Source organism: Pan paniscus, chromosome 18 (genome assembly GCF_029289425.2).
Source record: "Pan paniscus chromosome 18, NHGRI_mPanPan1-v2.0_pri, whole genome shotgun sequence".
Lineage (NCBI taxonomy): Eukaryota > Metazoa > Chordata > Mammalia > Primates > Hominidae > Pan > Pan paniscus.
Genome location: NC_073267.2, coordinates 87692116 through 87717164, shown reverse-complemented (window position 1 = coordinate 87717164; position 25049 = coordinate 87692116). Strand labels below are relative to the sequence as shown.

Below are 25049 nucleotides of genomic sequence, written 5' to 3'. Positions count from 1 at the left end.
GATTGTGCCACTGCACTCCAGCTTGGACAATGGAGCAAGACCCAGTCTCAAAAACAAACAGACAAACAAAACAAACAAAAACCCACAAATAAAACCAGGAAACTTAGTAGTGTGTGACTTCCTAAGAATTTCACCAACAGCATGACTTTCTGCTTTGTCAATTCTGGTTTATATATGTGATGTTTTACTGACATAGGACTGACTGTTTTGTTGGCTTCCTGCTGAGAAAGATGGTAAAGCACAGTACACCCTCCCCAGCCATGAATTCCTCTTTTGTGAAACCCTAGCTGGTGGATATTTACTTCTTAGTATCTCTTTGGTAACCTTGAGGATTTAAGATCATGGAAATGAAGGCTGTTGATGAGACATGTGAGTTTCAAAATCAGTATGTCACCAAACACTTGTATGGAAGGTAAGAAAAATATATATGCTTCTGGACATGCATATTATTTGCTACCAAGAAAGACAAATTTACAAGCATATCCTTGAAATCAGAGAAAACCAAATCCCTAACGGGTTTCGAGTGAACAAGGGATCGCTAATTTGAAATGCGTTATATTTTACCCTTATTTAAGGTTCAAGGTAGCATGATCAGGTGGTTAAGAGCATGAATTCTGGCGGCAAAAGTATGGCTGGAAATTGGTGAGTTCTAGCTTTCACTTAGTAGCATGTGATCTTAGGAAAGGGCGCAGGCTCCCTGTGTTTCAATCTTGTCACCCGTATGTGGACATAATGATAGACCTTACCTCTTAGGGCTGTGGGGAAGGCATGTGAGTTAATATGTGGACAGTTTTTAGCAACATACAGTAGGTTGCCTTATAAATGTCTGGCATTATTATTGTTATTTTATTCTTTTTTTTTCTTTTTTTTTTTTTTTGAGAGACAGAATCTCGCTCTGTCACCCAGGCTGGAATGCAGTGGCACGATCTCGGATCACTGCAAGCTCTGCCTCCCGGGTTCACGCCATTCTCCTGCCTCAGCCTCCCGAATACCTGGGACTACAGGCGCCTGCCACCACCCCCAGCTAATTTTTTTGTATTTTTAATAGAGACGGGGTTTCACCGTGTTAGCCAGGATGGTCTCAATCTCCTGACCTCGTGATCCACCCACCTTGGCCTCCCAAAGTGCTGGGATTACAGGCATGAGCCACTGCGCTTGGCCTATTGTTATTCTATTATCGTTATCTGTATCATCACTGTCATCATGATCATATGATAGTTTTTTTTGGTTTTGTTTTGTTTCTGAGACCGAGTCTCGTTCTGTCACCCAGGCTGGAGTGCAGTGGTGTGATCACGACTCACTGCAACCTCTGCCTTTCGGGTTCAAGTGATTCTTCTGCCTCAGCCTCCTGAATAGCTGGGATTACAGGCATATACCACCATACCCAGTTACTTTTTGTATTTTTAGTAGAGATGAGGTTTCACCGTGTTGGCCAGGTTTTCTCAAACTCCTGACCTCAAGTGATCCACAGGGTCGGCTTCCCAAAGTGCTGAGACTACAGGTGTGAGCCACCGCGCCCGGCCCATAGGATGTTTTCAATATATATATATTTTTTAACCTAATTGTTTTACTTTCTGGTTTGAGGGAACCTGAAAGTGATTTTAAAGGCTTTTCTCCTCTTAACCCCTATTTTCTCCATGTGGTCTTTAGTTTCTTATCTGGAGATGCTCCCATTAGGTTTTTAACTTTTCCTGTTTCAGTTCCCCATTCATTGCATATTTAATAGTGCGACTGCTTATCCAGCAATGAATTATGTGGAATAGCAGATGCCAGGTGAGGTTTTGCTATGCTGAATACTTTATTTATATTTTTATGTAAACATAATTTGCTTTGTAGGCACAATATAACAAAAGCTCTAAAGCCACAAAGACATTAGACAATGTTTCAGTTCACTTCAATCAAACTTAAATTACGGAGAAGCCTTCACAGTTCCTTTAAGGCAGACTGAGACATTCTTTACACTTCCTTCAGAAAAACAATCAAGAGACAGGAAAGAAGGTGCTTAAAATGAGAGTATGTTAAACAATTAACTTGCGTCCTCCGGTTCTTCATGGCAGAAATTGGTTTTATTGGTCAAACTCTAGTTTTCTCGTTCTGTATTCTGAAAGGGTTTTCTTTAACCATCTGGAGTAATTTGCGATTACTGGATTAACTTTGCTAGTTAAACAAAACCAAACCAAACCCAGATTTGGTAGGGGTGGTGGGGGAGAGTGCCTTTTTATGCCTCTCCTCTGGACATAACAAAGGCGATATGAATTCTGAATGTGGCTGAGTTCCCACTCCCCGGGGGAAGGAGAGCCCTAGTATGGCCAAGGGCTCTTCACTCCTTCAGCTCTGGAAAATGTCATTTCTACCCAACTTACTAGGAATGCCACTTGGATGACAGTTCTCCCTAAGACCCCCTTTTCAGCATGGTTACGGGAGAAACAGCCAATAATATAGCACTTAGCAAAGGTAATAGGGGAATAAACGCCCCATTATCTCTCTAAATGACCCAGAACTGGAATATTGGTGGGTCCTGGAGTACGAAGAAAAGATGATGCTGGTGTCCTCCTTTGGGATACTCTCACCCCTTGGTTCCTCAGATGAAAGCACCCTTTCTTGTCTTCATATTTTACATACACATTCACAATGAGGAGAAACTCTTCAGATAAATATTTGGCATACGTAACTCATCATCATAAGCTTAGGATAGGAAAAAAGACCACGAATGAGGTGACATTTGCTACAAAAGGACTTTGGAAATCAGGTAATTGCTAAGATGCATTCGTTCCTACCACTTGCGGAAAGGGTTGGGTCCACCCTAAGGCTTGTTGGTGGAGAAACTGGGCAATGTAAAATCCCTCTGATGTTTTTCAGAACACAAAGTTGGGGTATGAATCAAATGAGCTCCTGGTATCTCCAGATTGGTTTGTGAGTGATAGTTAAGCATTTTAGCCAAAAGGACTGGAAGGACGGGGTGAGGAGCTCCCTCTGTTTCTCGAAGGTAACTGTATTCACCTCTCAAGCACAGTCAAATTGCATGGGGGTGGGGTTCCCTAGGAGCTGAAAAGTTGAACAAGGTGTGTGAGCAGGTGGCTTGTTCCTTGGTTTCCGAAGAGCAGGGCGCTGCAGATTCTACACTGGTGTTTATAAATGGGAGGGGAGGAACTGTACATCGGCATCAGATGCTGAATATAAACCTTTTGTATCCCTAGAGTTCGTTACATGTTGGGACATGCTTTGGCAAGGAAGGAGATGCTCATTGACTTTTCCACCTATGGTCTGCAAAGGAACTCTTCTTTGGGAAATCCATGGTCAAAGTGGTCACTTTCCACCAGGAACTGAAATTTACAGAATTGGTAATGCCGGTGGCAAGTGTGCAAACACCAGCAATGCTCAGGAATGACTTCTGAATGTGTCTTGTATGTGGTGTTTTCTTAAAATTGAAACTGATATGGAGCAGGAAGAATCCTGCCCATGAGATGTATTTTGGAGGAGAAATCTTCACAGCAGGTCCTCAAACTCATGCTGTTGATCCATTGTCTACTGTGAAAAATCCATACCTGCCTCCCTGTGTTTACAGATAAGAGCCAGTGAAAGGGTCAAACACTGAAGGGGTAGAAGAGAATGGCTCAAACTTTTGACCATAGTTGTCTCTTAAATGGAGAGAGAAAAAGTACTACTAGGAGAGTTTCTAAATTTGTGGGCTCGTGAAAACATCTGGCCTACTCTCTTTCTGCCGGCCAAATTGGCAAGTGTTCTCATCAGAGGTATGGGTGGCCAGCAGCAAAATAGTGTCACTGGCCTGAAGAATTCTAGGAGCTGGACAGGGCTCTGTGATAACACCTTTCCATCCAAACTTGTCTTTGCCCACGTCTGGTCTCTTAGGCATTGGGCCTGGGACTTGTATTAATTTGCAAGGCTGTTCTAGAACTGTCAAGAAGAACCCACAGATGGATGGTTTTGATACAGGGGAGAGGGGAATGTGTAATACACAGATAGGAGAGGGACATAATACTGCATGGCATGGGATTGGCACTTCAAAAAACAACAGTGATCAACAGCTTTTTAGCTCAGCTGACTGCAGACAAACACGACACGCACTGGACTACAGCATTTGTTCACTGGGGCACAGAAGAGTTTTCTCAGCCGGGTCCTCGTCTTCCAAACCATCCTTCACATTCTCCCACCTGGGTCCTCGGTTACTGGATAAAGGGCATCCGCTCCTTGTTCTCGCTGTCTCCCTCGTGGTCCTCCTCCTCTTCCCCTGCTTCACTGGTCTCTGTGCTGTCATTGGCCATCTGTAATTCAAAAGAAGATGTTATTGAGGGTTGTGTAACCCAGCCCCGTCATCTCTGAGCATCTGACAGAGTTCCATGGGAGGACTTCTTGGGGGCTAGGAGCTAGGGTTGCTTGTTTCCCTGGAAGGCAGTGCAGGATTAGCTGTCATATGTTGGGCACCCCGAGAGACGGTGCTGAGATAAGGATTTGAATACCAGTATCTGGAATTTGGGAGATGATCCCAGGAAGCACTAGCAGGGGAGTGAAGAAATGAGACCAAAAAGGGGAAGAATCCAATGCAGGGTATGTTAGTAAGTTGGTTCCTGTGTGGGCAGTGGGACTCAGTCTTGCTGGGGACCTCTGAGAGACCCTGGGGGACACATCTTAGAGCTGTCTCTTCTGAGGGAGGAGGAAGCCATGTTATGGCTAAGGGCTGCTCTCAGGGGAGGTGAGTTATCTCCCTGCACCCCACGCAGGTTCTGTGCAAACCTCAAGCATGCTCTGGTGACAAGAGTTAGCTCTCAGGCAGAGAGGGGCAGGTACCCACAAGAGGTGCCCCTGGAGTGCAGGGGACCCGAATGCCAAGGGGAGGTGGGAGGGGTATTGAGAGCATCAGCTGCACAGAGTCCCCAGGGTTGAAGTCTTGATGCTGTCACTTACGAAGAGCAGATACAACAACCAGAACAAAGGTGTATTGATCTGCTTTTTGGTCTCTCTTCCCCCCACTGGAATATAGTTTCTGGGAAGACAGGGATTTTGCCTAACTCCTTCTCTTTTGTTAATCACTGGTACCTGGCATAGTTATGATTACCCCTCTGGGTCTTCATTTCCTCCATCATTACAGTGGCGATAAATCCACCTACCTTATAAATTTGTTTTAAGAACCAGGTGAAAGAAAATGGAGTAATGTATCTAAAGAGTCTAGCAAAGGGCTGAGCATATGACAGAGGCTCAGAACAAATTAGTTCTGTCCATTAACATCTCCCTGCCTGATCTGTGCCTCAGATTTCTTTTCTGTTCTTATCCCCTGATCTAGATTGGGCCCCAGATCTCCCAAACTTGAGTCCCTGGCTGCTTCAAGGCTTATTCTGACAAACAGGAATTTGGCCCCTGAATCTCAGCTCTCCCCATGTTGTCTCACCTGAAGCTGGGTTTTCCCCCTTGGCCACACCATGTGCAGTGCCTTCTCCCTGGAATGTCATTCCTCTACCCCCTCTGCCCAGTTCATCCAGTCCATACCTATGTTTCCTTTAGGGCTCATCCTGCTTCCTCAAGAAAGCCTTTGCAGAATTCCCTAACTGGAACAATCTCCCTATTATGAGCTTTCACGGCCCAAATACCTCTTCTTTGTAGCACTGATCAAGAGCTGCAATGTCCCATTTATATGAATGGCTCATTGGCCAATGTCCATCTGCCCCTGCCAAACCGTAGACACCACGGGAGAGGACCATGTCTCTGCAGTTTTCTTCCCTACAACTAGGTACATATGCAACAAGTGTTTTAGGATAATGAAGAACTAACCAGCTAAGCTGTCCCTTAGTAGTGTATATTATAATACATAGTCACCAATATGCCAATTGGCTCACAGACATTGGTTCTTTTAATCTTCTCTATGACTCTTTGAAGTAGCAGCAATAGTAGTAATTATTGTTGTTAGTTCTGTTCTACAGCAGTGGAAAGGGAGACCCTGAGGTGATGTGAACACAGAACCCATAAGGGCAGCAGAGGTCAGCAGCCTTCAGGAAAGGCCACCTCTGTTCTTTGGGGCACTGGTCAGATGGCCAGGACTGGGGCAGGGCTGCCCGCTGGTACTGTGGGGTCTGGAGGCAGCAGTTCTGCCTCTGCTCTGACCTCATGACACATCATAGGATGAGTTTCGACTTTGCTTTGGTCCAGCCTCATTAAGAGGAGGCTCTCAGCAGGAGAGACTCCACTCTTAGTGCTTCCCAGGAAATTTACTTCTGGAGCTGCCAATAGCAGTCGACTTCCCCTGCCTGGGTGCTGCCCACACGCCTTAGAGCCCAGACTATTCTAGAGGAGCAATGTGTGTCCTGCAGCATGCTGGCTGGGCAGATTCGGGGCTGAGTGAGGGCTGAGAGTGGTCATGGCCGGGCGCGGTGGCTCACGCCTGTAATCCCAGCACATTGGGAGGCCAAGGCGGGCAGATCACCTGAGGTCAGGATTTCAAGAACAACCTGGCCAACATGGTGAAACCCCATCTCTACTAAAAATACAAAAATTAGCCAGGTGTGGTGAGCACCTCTAATCCTAGCTACTCTAGAGGCTGTGGCATGAGAATTACTTGAACCCGGAAGGCGAAGGTTGCAGTGAGCTGAGATCACACCACTGCACTCCAGCCTGGGTGACAGAATGAGACTGTCTTTAAAAAAAAAAAAAGGTGGTCATTCCAGTAGGAGAAAGCACCTCTGCAGGCACCTCTGTCCCCTCCTCCAGCACCTGCTGAGTGAACAGCGACACATCCTGCGGAACCTGGAGCTTGAGTTGTTTCCTCTTCCGTCAGGTGCTAACCCTAAAATGACCTCACTGGATCCCTCCTGCATCTCCATGTCTTCTGTTTAACCTCAAGACATGCTCCCTTTCCTTCAAGTCTGCTTTTCCATCTAGATAGGCCGTAGCCTCTTTTCCACCACGTGGTTGCTCCAAATACCCATTCTCTACTGTCTTTTTGTTCCTTTAGGTCCCAGGGATAAAAGCCTTCAAGGGGGCCCGGTACAGTGTCTCATGTCTATAATCCCAGCTCCTTTGGAGGCCAAGGCAGGTGGGTCACTTGGGGTCAGGAGTTCAAAACCAGCCTGGCCAACATGGTGAAACCCTGTCTCTACTAAAAATAATTTAAAAAAATTAGCTGGGTGTGGTGGCATGTGCCTGTAATTCCAGCTACTCAGGAGACTGAGGTGGGAGGATTGCTTGAACCCAGGAGGCAGAGGTTGCAGTGAGCCGAGATCGTGCCATTGCCCTCAAGCCTGGGTGACAGAGTGAGACTGCATTTCAAAAAAGAAGCCTTCAGGAGGTTCAGAAACAAAGACAATGACATTGTGTGTGGCACAGGCAGATCCTGTGCCTTTACCCTGAAAGGTGGATTTTTCAGCATCTGCTCCAGTAAGAATCCTCCCTTGGTAAGACAGGCCTTCCTATCAGCCCGAGGACTTGGGAGCAACTCATGTGTGATGGACACAGGAGCATCCCAGGGTGGGAAATTGGGGCCAACTATTTTCTTGAAAGCCATAAGCTTCCAGGATGGGCCTAGAGCCTGTCTGCCTTCTCCAAATGGGACTGAAATAGACTTGGTCATATGTTTAAAGACTACAAAGAGGTATACAGGAGACTCAGGATCCAAGTCACTCCCTCCCCTCCCTCTCCTTGCCCTCTCATCTGTTTGAACAGCCCTAGAACTTAGTAAGTATTTAATAAGCTATATCCATGTTGTATCAGTCACTTAACAAGAGGGCGTTTTACAGTGTTGAAGGTGTCCTTTATTGAATGAAATGACTGTCATACCCAAATTACATTATGGTTACAAGTCAAGGAAATACTTTTAAAAGTACACACTCCTGGCCGGGTACGTTGGCTCATGCCTGTAATCCCAGCACTTTGGGAGGCCGAGGTGGGCAGATCACAAGGTCAGGAGATCCTGGCTAACATAGTGAAACCCCGTCTGTACTAAAAATACAAAAAAATTAGCCAGGCATGGTGGCAGGTGCCTGTAGTCCCAGTCACCTGGGAGGCTGAGGCGGTAGAGTGGCATGAACCTGGGAGGTGGAGCTTGCAGTGAGCCAAGATCGCACCACTGCACTCCAGCCTGGGCGACAGAGCGAGACCCCATCTCAGAAAAACAAACAAATAAACAAACAAAAAAACACTTTACATGACAATATGCAAGAAATTTTAGTTCTTTTTTTTTTTTTTTTAAAGAACTGATGCAGCTTCAAGAATCAATGTGTATGTAAATGAAGAAACAAGAAACCCTTCCCGAATATTTTTTCTGTTAAAGATGACCTGGGGGCCAGGCACGGTGGCTCACGCCTGTAATCCCAACACTTTGGGAGGCTGAGGCGGGCGTATCATGAGGTCAGGAGTTCAGTGAGCCGAGATCGTGCCATTGCACTCCAGCCTGGGTGACAAAGTGAGACTCCATCTCAAAAAAAGATGACCTGGAACTCAGTACATATCAGACAATGCTTTATGAATGCTATTCTAACTGGGAACTTATCAATCTCCACTTTACAGACAGGGGATCAAAGATGAGTAGTCATGTAACTTGCCCAGGTCATAAACAGGGGCTCACAGTTTTGAATCCGTGCAGTCGGATGGTCTGTGCACTGACCACACCACTACATAGTCCCTCCTCGAGAGGCCCCGGGGAGAATAGGTGGGATGTGAGTTTGACATGCTATACTCCTGGTGGTATCCCTGGGATATAAGGGTTTTATCCTGGTAAAAGAAAAAAAAATCACAGCTGGGTGTGGTAGCTCACGCCTATAATCCCAGCACTCTGGGAGGCCGAGGTAGGCAGATTGCTTGAGCTCAGGAGCTCAAGACCAGCCTAGGAAACATGGTGAGATTCTGTCTCTAAAAATAATATAAATAATATTTTAAATTATATTTTTATTATTTACATTTTACATTATTTTTATTATTTTATATTATTATTATCATTTTTGAGACAAAGTCTCATTCTAGTCCCCCAGGCTGGAGTGCAATGACACAATCACGGCTTACTGCAATCTCTGCCTCCCAGGTTCAAGCGATTCTCCTGCCTCAGCCTCCCCAGTAGCTGGGATTACAGGCACCTGACACCACACCCGGCTAATTTTTGTATTTTTAGTAGAGACGGGGTTTCACCATCTTGGCCAGGCTGGTCTCAAACTCCTGACCGCAGATGATCCACCCGCCTCAGCCTCCCCAAGTGCTGGGATTACAGGCGTTAGCCACCTTGCCTGGCCAATAATAATTATAATTAGCTGGGCGTGGTGGTGCTCTCCTGTAGTCTCAGCTGCTCAAGAGGCTGAGGTGGGAGGATCACTTGAGTCCAGGAGGCGGGGGCTGCAGTGAGTTGAGATAGTGCTATTGCACTCCAGCCTGGGTGACAGAGTAAGACTCTCTCTCTGAAAGAAAAAAAAAAAAAATCTGTGGAACCATCAGGGAGCATCTCAGAAGCAGCTGGCATCATTCTGTTAGGAACATGAATGTGAAATTATTGAAATTTTCTAGGAATTTCTCCCAAGAGCTAGCAGCTGTAATAGACAGGTCTGTTGTTGCTATGCTTTCCTGCCTATGCCTTCAGATTGCTTTTGACATGGTCTCACTGAAGCACTGGCCTTTCATTTTCAGCATTCATCTCAGTTTATCATGAATCCCTCATGTGTGAAATCATTTGATTACCCCTGGTCTCCTCCACTAGCCCACAGGCTACCTGTACTTCCTTCTACCCCACCCGTGTCTGCATCTGATTGACCCGTCGTGCTCTCTCGCGTGGAACTGAACAGACTCCTCTGCTTTTCACTCACCAGTGGAGTTGGGGTCTTTTCTACATCCAGAATTAACTTGCCAATGTTCCCTCGGTCGTGAATCCGCTGCATGGCCTCCTTCACCTGCGCGAAAAGGTGAGAAACAGAGGTGCTGGTTAGGCGAGATGTTCCCCAGTTAAAAATGGGGCCTGGAAAACTCAAACTGTCAAGTGACCACCAGAGGGCGCTGCGGCTCAAGTTTAGTGGCTAAGAGGTTGATGTTGGACTTTGGGGTGCAACTACATTCTGGTTGTGCCATTCACACACACTGATCTTGTGCAAACATCTTCTGGGTCGAAAAAGCGAGGGTGACAGCTCTTGAAATAAGTAGATGAACATTCCTTAAAAGGGTGGGGGAAGGTTCTCTGGAGTTCTCAGAATTACGTGCTGCAGGGTGGCAGGGTGCATTAGTCAGATTACATTTTGACCAATAGAGATATTTTCTGAAGGTCATTTGTGCCCTGCTTACTTCAGTGTTATTTAACTGTGACTCATAGTTGGGCTAAATTGACCCATTACTCAAGGCTGAACTGAACTCAGGAAAATTCTCACGATTCTGGTTATTGGGAGGAAATGTTGTCTCTATCTAAGTGCAGTTTCCCCTCAACACTATAGTATTCTCCCCAGGAAAGAGGGCCTCCTGTTTCTTTTCAAATGTTGGGGGCTTGCCAGGCCAACAGGTGTCTCCTGGGACCCTCTGAAACGGTAAGGTTGCGGCAGAATCCAATTTGCCTTTTGAGCCTTTCATTCTGTTGCCATGTGGAATTCCAACTGTTGAGGTGGGGTTGGGGAGGGAGGCATGAGAGTTAAATGAAATCCAGAAAGGGCGACATGGAGCTTGGTACTTGGTACAGGCCCATGCTTCACATCTCAGTGAAATCTGCGTGGAAATGCAACATCTCTTGATTAAGAAAAAAAAAAAGTTTTAATAGATCTAGCCTAAATATTTTTCCTGAAGTCTCAAATGTTTAAAATTTGTGTTAATTCAGTCCAAAAATATTCATTAAATGTTGCTTCTAGCCTAGATGCTATGGTTAAACAAAATTAAAAAGTAAGATACAGTGCCTGCCTTTGAGGAACTCACCCTGTGGCTGATTGATAGAGCAGTGATTGCTTGTATGAAAACCGAAGCCTTCTACACATTTGGATAACAACTTGACACAGCTATTAAAATGTTTGTATTCTAATTGCTTTTCTGGAACTTTATCCTAAAGACATAATTTAAATTATGGGGAAAAAAACTTATTACACAAAAGATACTCAATTACAGTATTGCTTTTTATGGCAGAACATTGAAGCAACTTATATGTCCCAGAGATAAGGGGATGATTAAGTAAATAATGACTCTCACATGTGTCTACTGAAAGGAAATGATATGTGGCTGTTAAAGAAGATAAAGATATATACAGCTAATTACAAAGACTACATAGCAGAATTAAATGTTGTAATATTGCTAAATGAGAACTGACATGCATATTTAAAATATTTAATCTCTAGCTCCATAAAAACACACATATACTAAAATAACTAGAAAGGGCTATGGATATATGATAAAACATCATGTAGAAGAAATGGATGCCTTTTAACTTTAGCGTCAGTCTGGTAACATATTATCAAATCAGTATTTAATATAAATGCACTTTTAAATGCAGTCTTTGGACAACCTGGCAGTGATCGGAATCAACCCATTTTTGGGGGGACAGGGTCTTGCTCTGTTGCCTTGGCTGGAGTAAAGCGGTACAATCACAGATCACTGCAGGTTTGACTTCCTGGTCTCAAGCAATGCTCCCACGTCAGCCTACCAAGTAGCTAGGATTACTGGCAAGCGTCACCACGTGCTCAGCTAATTTTTTGCCTTTTTTTTTTTTTTTTTTTTTTTTTTTAGTAGAGATGTGGTTTTGCCATGTTGCCCAGGCTGCTCATGAACTGTTGGCCTCAAGTGATCCTCCCCCGTTGGTCTCCCCTAAGTGCTGAGATGACAGGCATGAGCCACTGTGCCCGGCCCTGATCTCTGACTAATAGTGTCATATGATTGTTAAAATTTCTTGACCCTAATACATAATTCAGTAGATTCCTTTTATTTTTGTAGTGAGCTCTGCTTTTCAAAGGTTTTCACATTTGTTCATTATAGCTACTACCCACCGGGAATCTTCATATATTGTAGCAGACACCTTCTAAAATGGTTGTCAGTCATCCCCATTGCCTGGTACTCATCCCCTCCCCGTCAACATAGGCTAGACCTAGTGACTTGCTTCTAAGCAACAGAATAGAGCAAAAGTGATGATACATCACTTCCAAAATTAGGTAATAAAGGACCGTGACTTCCATCTTGCAGTCCCTCTTTCTCTAATTCTTGATGCTTCCTTGTTCTGATGACTCAAACTGCCATGTTGTGAGCTGCCCTATGGAGAGGTCCACATGGCAAGAAACTGAAGGCAGACCCCAGCCGACAGTCAATGAGGAGCAGATACCCTCGGTCCAAATGCCAGTGAGGAACTGAATCCTGCCAACGACCACAGAGACCTTGGAAGCAGACCCTTCCCCATTTGAGACCACAGCCCCAGCTGACACCTTTGTCAGAGGCATTTGAACCAGAGCAACTCCGTCCTGAGTGAGGGCTAGGAAAATGAGGCTGGGACTTGCTGGGCTGCATCCCCAGAGAGTTAGGTATTCCTAGCATCTAGATGCTCACGGTTAAGGGAACAGATTGATAATGTTTACTAAACAGACCCAGAGTTGGGAGTGTCCTGATAACGATATCTCGATATCTTGAGAACAGAAGCATTCCTAATTTTGCTTTAAAGATAATAATATCAGGCCAGGCATAGTGGCTCACGCTCGTAATCCCAGCGCTTTGGGAGGCCAGGGCGGGAAGATCACTTGAGGTTAGGAGTTCAAGACCAGCCTGGCCAACATGGGGAAACCTCATCTCTATTAAAAATACAAAAATTAGTTGGGCGTGGTGGTGGGTGCCTGTAATCCCAGCTGCTTGGGAGGCTGAGGCAGGAGAATTGCTTGAACCCGGGAGGTGGAGGTTGCAGTGAGCTGAAATCGCACCACTGTGCAACAGAGTGCACAACCACTGTTGCCTGGGCAACAGAGCGAGACTGTCTTTAAAAAAAAAAGAATTGATTCTTGCAAAATACAGTAATTAAGAAAATTAATCCTTTATCACAAACCCTTGTAGCAGAGCCTGTCCCCATGCTCTTTTTGTTTGTTTGTTTGTTTGAGATGGAGTCTCTGTTGCCCACGCTGGAGTGCAGTGGCGTGATCTTGGCTCACTGCAAGCTCCGCCTCCCAGGTTCACGCCATTCTCCAGCCTCAACTTCCTGAGTAGCTGGGACTACAGGCGCCTGCCACCACGCCCGGCTAATTTTTTGTATTTTTAGTACAGATGGGGTTTCACCTTGTTAGCTAGGATGGTCTTCATCTCCTGACTTTGTGATCCGCCTGCCTTGGCCTCCCAAAGTTCTGGGATTACAGGCGTGAGCCACCGCGCCCAGCCCATGCTCTTTTTTTATCCTACATTTAAACAAGCATTGTACCCAGGGTGAACGTGTTCCTCCTCTTTCAGGAACTCACTACTCTGTCTCTGGCGTAGCTATTGTTTCACCACTTGACTTTCTTGAACTTGTTTTTGCTTTGCACTGTGGACTGGCCCTGAATTCTCTCTTGTGTGAGACCCAAGAGCCCTGTCTTGGGGTCTGGATCAGGACCCCTTTCCTGTAACACCCCGATTGCAGCCTTGTGAGAATCAAAGGACCAACTAAGCTGTGCCCAGATTCCCCACTCACAGAAACTGGGAGATCATAAGTGCCTCTAAGTTTGTTGGGGGTGGGGGAGTTAAATGCAATAATAGATAATATATTCTTATCTCACATACATAATTATTACCTTGCAAAATATATCCCCATTTTACAGATAATGTACCCTGATGCTCAAAAATAGAAGCAATTTACCCAAAGATTACGTAGTTAATTGCGACACAATTGTGGTTGGCACTCAGGGCTGCCAGACTTCAAAACCAAAGCTCTTTCCCAGTTCTGCCTAGTCCGTACTGCTTTGTTTGACTCTCAAAGGCAAAGGAATGAGGTAGGTAGTGTCTCACATCATGGCTCTCCAGCATTCAGTTATTTATCACCCTGGCAAGTTATTAGCATCTGAAAACTCCTTGGAGACTAGGAACAACTTTTAAGCTGCCTCTCCAGTAAGACAGAGCCCAGAGAAACTGAAAAGCTGTTTTCTCACCAGTTAAAGCTTATTGTGATGCTAGGAGAAAAAGCTCCCTGCAGGGCTGCCTCTAATCTGCATGCTTTTTGGATATTTCTTTCTGAAATGAACTGACTCCTTGAAGTCCCTTACGGAAAGGATGGATAAAGGATTAGCAGTATTTCCAAGAGGCCATTTAAGTAGCCTGACCTCCTATTCACGCTGTGTGCATTTCTATCCTCTTGTTAGGCTGCTCTTGGAGCCTTTCTCATGGCAATGTTGAAGGAAAGAAATGATACTCTTCTTGATTAATTCTTTGTTAGGCCACCATATGAGGCCCTTTGCATAAGTTGCTTCCTTTTATCCACACACACCAAGCCTCTTAGAAGTGTCTGCATCAGTTTCACAGAGGAGAAACCCGATGATAAGCGGAGTTAAGCATCACAATGATTAGCTGAGTTAAGCACCACAGTTTCACAGATAAAACATCCAAGGTTCTTGCCTCTGGTGCCCATCTGAAAGGTGGTGAGAACCGTGGGGGATCTGAGAGGGCAGCTTCCCCTTCCTCTGTTGTCAACACCCCAAACTGCTCTCAAATAACACCTTGGCAAAGCAAAGTCTGCACAAAAGAGACATTGCTCCCAAATTACCGTTTATAAGTGGAAGCACCCCGGCGGGGGTGACAGTGCCCAGAAGATAGTGGTGATGGGCTCCAGAAAGCTCAGTAGCACGTGGGAGACTTGTCTTCTCCGTTGGGACCACCAGAGGTGCTTTTTTTTTTTTTAAGTACTCTTCTGCTTAAAACCCTTCCCCATTGTATTCAAGAGAACTGTCTAGTAGACCTGCATTGCCTAGTACTATAGCCACTAGTCAATGTGGCAAGTGCGCATTTGAAATTTGGCTAGTAAAAATTGCCACGTGCTGTCAGTGCAAAATTCACACCAGACTTCACAGACTTAATCATCATAAAAAAGAATCCAAACTATTTCAGTAAGAGTTGTTGACATTTATTACATGTTGAAATAACAATTATTAAAATTAGTTTTTTGTAGTTTTGAAAATATGGCTAGAAACTAGAAAATTTAAAACTTTGCATGTGGCTCACATAATTCTGTGGAACAGCACTGGACTGCATGTTTCTGGAGCTGGTAACTGTTGCCTTTTCTGGCTTTATTGCTTTTCTTCACCTTTTATCACACCCTCATGTCCACCACTTACGATGTATCTGAAGTTCACTGGGCTCTCTGCACTGTGTCTCTGTACGTCCTGGGTCCCTTCCTGGAGTGCCCTGGTCCTGAGCTACCTTGGCTTTGTCTTGCTGTTGTTGACTTGGATGTGAGCTCTTCTAAGTATTTGCCCTCCACCCTCAACCTCACAGTCTCGCCCAAGCACTTACCCCTTCACACCTCAGTTGGCTAGTGATGTCAACCTTACCCCAGCCTTGTAAGTTACACATCAGCCTCTCCTCTCCATTGCAAATCAATAGAACAGTGCCATCTAAAATAAATATAAAGCAAACCACAAATGTGGCTAAAAATTTTCAAATTAACCACGTCAAGAAATGTAAAAACAAACTGGTGAAATTAATTTTGAGATATTTTCTTTAACCAAATATATCCAACATGTTATTTCAATATATACTCAATATAATGAAGTAATAATTTACACTTTTTTGGGGGGGACTGTTTGGAATCTAGGGTGTATTTTACACTGAGAGTAAATCTCAATTCAGATGAGCCACACTTGAAGTCCTCATTGGCCTCCCATAGCTCATAGCTACCGTATTGGGGATTGCAGCTCTATATGGGCAGGACAATGGTGTCTACCTCAGAGTCCATAGTGCAAAAGGACATCTGTCACACAATAGCTTCTGGGATGAATGAATGAATGAAAAAGTGGATATGTGGAGAAAGTGAGATGTCATGTGGCTGAGCCTCACCTAGAGGTCTTTGTCCTGCCTACCCCACATCTTAGAGCCCCTGGCCTGGGCAGCTCTCTCTTGGTGGCCTGCTAAGTGCAGCCTGGGTGGCCCAGCGGAGTCTGTTCATAATCAGGACCATGGTCCCACACCCAGTCTGGGATGCCACGGCCAGCTGCGTGGCTGGCCATATCTGGTCTTGGCAGCTGGATTTTCCAGGGCTGGGATTCTGGATTTACTCAGGCCATCTCCAACAGAGCTGGTTTCCCATCCAGACAGTGGAGGGAGGAAATCTGAGTCATGTCATTTAAGCACCTCAAGATGCCAACATTCTAAGCTCAAAGGACATCTGGACTTTCTCTGACACTTCTGGTGTCTGGGAGGCCAATTTGACAGCATCCGAAGTGCATGGTGGCAGGAGGCAGTGGGAACATTCCAGGGCTGAATCCTGGTTCTGCTTTGAGTTGGTAATATCATTCTAACAACTGGCTTCCTCTCTCTGCATCTCATCTTATGTGAGTGATAATAGCTATACTACTCATTCGTTCACTCATTCATTCATTCATTTATTCATTTGTTCAGTCACTCAACAGAACCAAAGCCCTGGGCCGGGAGCTGGCTGAAACAGATGTTCTCTCTCTGTCCTGGGGGAATCACAGTTTCCCTTATTAAATAGGCTTATCATAATCATAAAAAAAATGTGCTACAGGCAGCCGGGGTGGCTCATGCCTGTAATCCCAGCACTTTGGGAGGCCCAGGCGGGCGAATCACCTGAGGTCGGGAGTTCAAGGCTAGCCTGACCAACATGGAGAAACCCTGTCTCTACTAAAAATACAAAATTAGCCGGGCATGGTGGTGCATGCCTGTAATCCCAGCTACTCGGGAGGCTGAGGCAGAATTGCTTGAACCGGGGAGGCGGAAGTTGCGGTAAGCTGAGATTACACCATTGCACTCCAGCCTGGGCAACAAGGGTGAAACTCCATCTAAAAAAAAAAAAAAAAAAAAAAAAAAAAAGTGCTACAAAGGGAGTGAGCAGTGTTCCACGATGGAGAATAGATGGTGAGGGGTTGGGGTAGAGTGACCCAGTTAAACAAGATCCCTGGGGAAAGCAGACAGAATGACCTCACACTCCCAAGCCATCCATTCCCTAATCTCCAGAACCTGAGGATATGTTTGTTACCTGACATGGCAAAGGGACTTTGTAGAAGTGATTAAGCTAAAAATCTGAGATGGGGGATTATCCTGGATTATCTGGGGGCCCCATGGAACCACAACGATTCTTGCAAGAGGAAGGCAGGAGGGTTTGGCTCAGAGAGCAGGTGATGGGACAAGGGAAGCAGAGTTTGGAGTGATGCCCTTGCTGGGGGGACCGTGAAGCAAGAAAAATGCACGTGGCCTCTGGAAGCTAAAGAAAGGAAGGAAATAAATTCTCCCTTAGGGCCTCCACGAGGAACGCAGCCCTGCTGACACCTTGATTTTTGGGCTTTCAGAACTGTAAGATAATACTTTTATGTTATTTAAGCCACTACATTTGTGGTCATTTGAACAGCAGCTTACAGGACACTAATATAGGTGGGTTTAAGGAGGTGATGGGTGAGACCTGAAGAGCAGGAAGGAGTGAGCCACAGAAAGAGCTGAGCAATAGGGATTCAGGGAGAGGGGGAACATATGCTTTGGCTCCAGGTGGATCTGAATCCCACGTGGGATTCTCTAAGAGGAGGCCAGAGTGGTGGAGAAAAATACAAGGGCAGGTGGAGGGGAAGGCAGCGGCCAGATCCTGGGGTCTGGAAGTGGAGAGTGTGGCAGATCTTGAAGTCCCTAACCAGCCACTATTTGCACTGTGGAAGGCCCTTTTGTAAGACTTTCGGTTTTGTTCTGAAGGTCTTCACGTATTGCGAAGACGTCCTCTTTGCTAGTGAGACAGCTCGTCTCTGATTGCTTCAAATCATTTCTGTGCTGGGAAGTATCACAGAGAAGTGAACATCACTTTCCCATGGCTTCCCCAATATTCCCCTGTTTACCAAATGCATATGCCTCTCCTGTGAGGACCCCAGCCTGTACTGTGGAGCCACGGGAGTCTCAGGAGGGATCCAGGCTCCTGCATTCTCTGACTGTGTGACTTCAGGCAGTTCCCCCAGCCTCTCTGTGACACTGTGGGTTTTTCCCCCCTTTATTTTCTACAAAGTGAAGGTAAGGTTTTGTATCAGTTTCCTATTATTACTGTAACAGATGACCACCAACAGTGACTTGAAGCACAAATTTATTATCTTACCATTCTGGAGGTCAAAAGTTTGAAATGGGTTTTACAGTGTTAACATCAAGGCTCCGGCAGGGCTGCATTCCTTTCTGCATTTGTTTCCAGGGAGGAATTCATTTCCTTGACTTTCCCGTCTTTAGAAGAAGCCCTTGCATTTCTTTGCTTGCAGGTCCCTCCCACCGTCTTCAAAGCCAGCAGGGTAGAGCTTCAAATCTCTCTGACTCTCACCCTCCTCCTGCCTCCCTCTTTGAAAAACCCGGGAGGATCTCCCCACCCCCAAGTCCCTAACTTAATCTCATCTGCAAAGTCCATTTTTCCATGTGAGGTACCAGATTCACAGGTTCTGGGGATGAGGATGTGGGCATGTTTGCGTGGTATTATTCTGCTCGGCCCAGGTTCTCACCCACCTAATAGAACTGCCGTGAAGGTTGAGGGCAGATGTCTGTTAAGCATCTGACACAGTTACTGGCTCCACTAGAAGCTTCTTTAGGAGAAAACTTGAGGATCCAGCGCCCTGTACTCGATTTCTGAAAGCTATCTATGTCCTCCTCACCCAGAACCCTAAGATTGTTTCTTTTCTTGTTTTGTTTTTGAGGCAGGATCACTATCTATTGTCCAGGCTGGAGTGCAGTGGCATGATCACAACCCACTGCAGCCTCTACCTCCCAGGCTTAAGCAATCCTCCTGTCTCAGCCTCCCAAGTAGCTGAGACTACAGGCACGAGCCACCATGCCTAGATATTTTTTCTTTTCTCTTTCTTTCCTTCCTTCCTTCCTTCCTTCCTTCTTTCCTTCTTTCCTTCTTTTGTAGAGAAAAGGTCTTGCTATGTTGCGCAGGCTGGTCTTTAACTCCTGGATTGAAGCCGTCCTCCTGCCTTGTCCTCCTGATGTGCTGGGATTACAGGCATGAGCCACTGCTCCCGGCCTATTTCTTTCTTTATAGGATGGTCCCGCCTATGATATACTCAAGGCCACCTAATAAAAGGGGGACTCCAACTGGGTTCTGTTTGACTCCCAAGTCCAGAGGAGAGATTCTACTCTGAGACCTGGGCCCCACTTAGAGGGGCCTACCCTAGCCTTCCTCTACTTGCATCCCTACCTATGTCAGCACCCCTACCTATGGCTCCCTTTGATTGAAGCCAAAGGGACAGCCATGCAAAGCAAAGTCTCCCCCAACATATACACTTCTAGACCATGCTTTGGGTTCCTGGCCTTCCAGAATTCTATTCTCAAATGGCCCCAAGACCACATGGGGACTTTTTCCCACTACATGGGCAGGACCCCTCCTGGTGGTGTGGGTGGGACTCTGGGGTGGAGACAGAAGGGGACTGACCACGGGCTGGGATCCTCCATTTGCACTCTTGCCCAGGGCCCTGCAGATGTGAGGGGTGGGTCTGGCTACAGGACACAGTGATTACGTGGCATTACTGGCAGGTTCTGGAAATTAGGATGTGGGTATGACATAGAGACTGAGGAGAGAAAGAATTAGAGATGACTCACAGCTGACCAGGAGGACTATGATGCTCTAGACACACTAGTCAGAATGGGGTGCCCAGTGAGGGATTTGTCACAATGCAATGATGATAATGACAAAAATGATGACAACAATATTCACATCTGTATAGCATTCCCATCATCTTTGCTGAGCTTCATTTTGGAACAACAAACCTTAGGTTCCGAGATGCTAAGTGTTTCACCTGAGATCACACAGCTGATAGTGGAGGAGCTGGGAGTAAGGTCAGAAGGCAGGGGGCCAAGCCCGGGCTTTTCCATTAGACCTGGTTTCCTCTCCAAGGAGAAGAGGCTGCATTCATGTCTAGTGTTGTGTTTGAGATCCTGGCTGGGCAGCAAGGGGAAAATGGCAGGAAATTCCTGGGTATGGGGCTTAAGAGAAAGAATGAGGTTGAGGAGGCCAATCTGGGATCATCCTAAGTCAAATGAATAACCGTGGTGCCACCTGGCTGTTGTGAGTCACAGACTGATCCAGTCCTGGATAAGAAGAGGGCCATGGAAACCTTGGAGAACAATGGTTTCTTCTCCCACCTCCATCTCTAAAATGTAGATCAGAGATTGGAACAGGCCCAGGGATCTGAGAGCCAGGAGTAGGGCAAGGTGAGGGAACAAGAAGGTGAACAGCTCCGAGGGAGGAAGGAGAAAGACTGGCAGGAGGCCCTTGAACCCGGGTCATGGTGATTTAGAGAGGGTTGACTCAGCAAAGCGGAGTGGGCAGGAGCTAGATCACAGTGCACCAAGGAGAAGCCCCCTTGGTGACAGCCTGGAACTCCTGTCTCCAAATTTTTTGCTTCTCTGTGAATAGACGCGCAGCCAACAAAGACTCTTGTTCCTCAAGCCCATCCTTTTTGAAAACTGCCCCAGCTGTTTCCCTCAAGGTTAAAGACAGATGGCAGCACAGGAGCTGCAGCATCCTGATAGATGCTCTCAGAAAAATTTATTCAAAAATATTTCACTCTGTGTAGCTAGACTCATTAATGCAGAGTTCCTGATTTGTTTATTTAACCCCAGTGGATTGCAACCCATTGGAGCTGAACTCATGCCATCAGTTCATGCTCTCAATGAAGTTGGCTGGTGTTCAAGACTCAGCACGTGACCCATGGGGAAAATTTAATTGGCTCACCCCATGCAAGCAGAGGAGCAGTAGTCATGGTCATTTCTCGGCAGTAGTTATAGTCATTACTGTCTGCAATGAAATTAGGAGAGGTGGGGTGGCTGGAAGCCTCAATCAGGGCTGAGGAGGGGTCCTGGGCTGCAACCTTGGGGTCTTGGTTATCAATAGGGGGTTCCTCCGCTCTTCCATTCTCTGGCCTCTATTCATTCCCCCATGGACTATATCTACTGGGCTCCTTGTCCCATGGCTTCCAGTTGGCTTTGGCCAATGAGATCCTGCTAGATCAGAAAACAGGAGAAAGGAGAATGAAGATATTTTCCCTTTCATTCCTGCCTTGTGATTGGTCTCTGGAAGTAGCTATGCCTCTTCACAACTACAGCTCCTGCAAGGTCCTAGCTTTCTCTGCGCAATCTGTTAATGCCTTTGCTTCCTCGTGCCCCTTCAGGCCCAGGGTGGGTAATATCTTCTTACTGTGGCTAGTTTCTGGGCATCTCAACATCCCTGTTGAGTTGGTTTCCTTAACTCTGATACCTTTAGAACCCCAGCTAAGTGTGCTCCTTGCTTCCTGCCAGGGTACTGACTGATATATTTGGCTCCAAGCTTTTTCATTCAACAAATACAGTGAGTGTGTACTAACTGTTAAGTCCTGGGAAGACAGTGGCAAGCAAGCCAACCCCCTACAAGACCCCCTAAGCTGGTGAGGCTTTTACAGTCTCATGGAGCCATGGGCTTTATCCAAGAATGACTCAAACAAATGTAACATTACCACTTGGTAAGATGGTGTTATGAGGTTGTGGATGGGGATTTGACCTGGTTGGGAAGATCAGGGAGTGCTTCTCTGAAGAAGTGATAATTGAGCTAGGATTTAGAGGATGGATGGGATTTAGCTATGGCAAGAGGAGAGAGAGAAGACCATTCCAAGCAGAGGAAGTGGAATGTGACAGGAGAGACTGAAAAAAGCCAATGGCCTTGGGGACAAAAGAGCAAAAGTCAAGGTGGGGCAAAATTCTGGAAAGTAGTTGGGGACTTTGGTTGCTACATTCCAAAGAGTTTCCATGAATGTGGTTGCAAATCTAGAACCTCCTATCTCCCCTCACCTACCTGAGTGGTTAGTTCCTTCACACTTGGGCCATGAGGGTTAATAATCCTCAGTCTTTGTTTGGGGCTTCATTTAGTGCTTCACAGTAGCCAACTTCCTTTTTAATGGTGTGAAAGGCACAAAGTCATTAGGGTACAAATGACACCACTTAATAACCATAGCACTTGGCTTGTGCTATGAATGGTAATAAGCATAGCCATGTAAAAAGGGGGAAAAATCAAGAGGGGTAATTCCATGGATCACTATGCCTGTTAGATGATAAATTAAAAGCTTTGAAAAAGAAGAAATGAGTAATACTTTAATTAAGAAACACATCTACCAAAGTCATCTGTGAGATATTCCTCATATTAACAATATCCATCTTTCGGAGGGATTGATGATTATCTAAAACACAAAGTGGGTATTTAAATGTAACATGTTCATTGCAAGTAGGCTTGAGATCTGGAATTTCTGGCTTTTGCCAAGTAGCTTCTTCTGGAGTCTAAAGTGCGTGAGCCCCAAGATTCTGACCCAGATGGAAGAGTGACTGGAAAAGTAGAGTGTCAGGAACCATGAATTAATCCACTGGAAGGGTAGAGAAAGGATTCAAACACTCAGCTCCTTTTTAGAGCAGCTGCATATTGGGTCTTTGCAATAATGTGGGGAATAGATGAGGGTGGGGCAAAGGAGGTGACTAGGGTGCAAAATTAAAGGAGGTGGCCATTCTCTGAGTCACACAAGTGCAGCATCAGCACCTGAAAGTGAGCGCTGCCTTACATTTTATACCCTAGCTGTCTGTCTTGACTAATCATAGTCTTGGTCCTGCAAGAATGGTTACTATTTTTAAAGGAATAGGAGAAACATTCAACCAGCTATTATAAAGGAAGTACCTACTTGGCAACAGGATAACTAATGGGATTCTTCAAGAGGATTTTTAAAGGGGCTATTAGTAGGAACACTGGCTTACAAGAGACAGAATGTTCTTCGAAGGAGAAGAAGAGAAAGCAAAAAGCAAGGCAGTGTAATCTGGATGGAGCAACTGTTCCTTTTGTCCTGCGTCCTTGGATGGTACTTATTCTCTTGATTGAATATACATCATGGTCATAAGGGGTTCATATGAATTAAACATTGAACCAAGAGCCAGAATGTTCTACAGAAATCGAACTCATAATGAAACCAAATTATATATTCTTGTCTTACTGTGTTTTGAACTAAAGCAGAGGAAAAAAAAAAACTGGTGAATTCCCTCCAATGTTTGTGTTAGTTAACAACGCTCCACAGTGCTGGATTTGGGTGGTTGAATAGAACTGAAGTGGACACTCAGGGGATGCTGATTCCTACATGGGAGTGAGACCTGGGGAAGAGGATAAAAGACATGTGAGGTACTTTCGCTTCTGGAGATGCTCAGTCTCTTAGAAAGACCTGCGGAAAAATATCTGTTGCGCAGTGTGTAAGAGAGATGCTTGAGGTGTGATGGGCACAGAAGAGGAAGCAATTTATTTGATATGGGAGAAGGATGAAAACCAGAGGAAACTGTTGAGAGGAAGTAACTTGAGTACAAGTTGGTCACTCAGCCAAACGGAGGGACATATAAATAACCCAAGAAGGCCAGGCATGGTGGCTCATGCCCATAATCCCAGTACTTTGGGAGGCTGGGCAGGTTGATGACTTCTGCCCAGGAGTTTGAGGCCAGCCTGGCCAACATGGCAAACGCTCATCTCTACAAAAAATAAAAAAATTAACCAGGACTGGTAGCACAAGCCTGTAGTCCCAGCTACTTGGAAGGCAGAAGAAGGAGAATCACTTGAATCTGGTGGGCAGAGATTGCAGTGAGCTGAGAGCACACCACTGTACTCCAGGCTGGGTGACAGAGCAAGCCCCTGTCTCAAAAATAAATGCATTAATAACCCAAGGAAATATTGCTCTACTAAGAGAATGAGGGGTTAAAGTAACAACCTGAGCTCCCACCACTCCTGCAATTCCACACGAGAATGGTAGAACTATAATTATTTTATAATTATTATTATTATAAATTTTATATTAATATAATTATAATTATATATAATTATTTTATTTATTTATTTTTTTGAGACAGAGTCTCGCTCTGTCGCCAGGCTGGACTGCAGTGGCCCAATCTCAGCTCACTGCAACCTCCGCCTCCCGGGTTCAAGTGATTCTCCTGCCTCAGCCTCCCGAGTAGCTGGGATTACAGGCACGTGCCACCACACCCAGCTAAGTTTTGTATTTTTAGTAGAGACGGGGTTTCACCATGTTGGCCTGGATGGTCTCAATCTCTTGACCTTGTGATCTACCCACCTTGGCCGCCCAAAGTGCTGGGATTATAGGCTTGAGCCACTGCACCTTGCTAAAAAATAGATTTTAAACTTTTTTTTGGCTTTGAATCTTTCAGCAAAACCCTCAACTCAGGGAGAAAGATACTATATTTCTGCATGGAGGACTCTAGTTCTTTACTAATGATGTAATTGTCTTGCTTCCAGGTAACACTGGTTTTATTTACTCATAGACTGGTAGCTATGTCATTCCATAATGTCTGAAGGTTTTCACCCGGAATTGTCAAACATGAGAATTCATGGAAAAGGGCTAAAAATTTAAGAATTCCAAAGACGCTTCAAAACCTTGAAAGTTCTCAAGTGGGGAGCTATCTTTGAAAGGGATGACAGCCAGACCTAATAGCATTTGGGAAAGTACCATTTATTAAGTTGGTACAAAGGAATTGTGATTTTTTCCCCTTATTTTCAATGGCAAAATCCACAATTACTTTAATAGAAGTCAGAGGTGATCATTTCTTAGGCTTGGAGAAAAAGGGCTGGTTTGCAGGAATAGGTGGTATTTTTAGTACCTAAGGAAACTGAGATACGTTGACTCTATAATCCATATATAACTGTTGTCTAGACAAATGCTAGGGTTCCTAGGCTGCAAAATTAGTCAGCCAACAGAGACAGAGCCCAAGCCTGGGATAAAGAGTCTGGGGAACAGGCTAAAGTATAGAGTGGAAATAGAAGAGCGATTCTATTTGCGAAAGCATTGCCAACCAAGGTGTTCTTATCAAAAGCCGGTTCTCCCCCACTTTGTCTAATGCGGGGTATATATTGGATCCTCCCACGAGGAAGGATAGGAGGAGCAAACTGTAGGCTCTGAACCTAAGAACGT

At 45.4% G+C, this 25049-nt stretch overlaps 1 protein-coding gene across 1 annotated transcript in view; it reads right to left on the bottom strand.

Moving 5' to 3' along the window:
* Positions 1-1774: 1774 nt before the first annotated feature.
* Positions 1775-25049, bottom strand: part of VAT1L (vesicle amine transport 1 like) — a 191572-nt gene continuing 168297 nt past the window's right edge. The window contains exons 8-9 of the mRNA XM_003820904.5: positions 9792-9875; positions 1775-4283 (exon numbers count right to left, since the gene is read on the bottom strand). Coding sequence (XP_003820952.1) covers positions 4185-4283; positions 9792-9875 — 183 coding nt within the window. The 3' untranslated portion in view covers positions 1775-4184. The remainder of the gene's footprint in view (positions 4284-9791; positions 9876-25049) is intronic.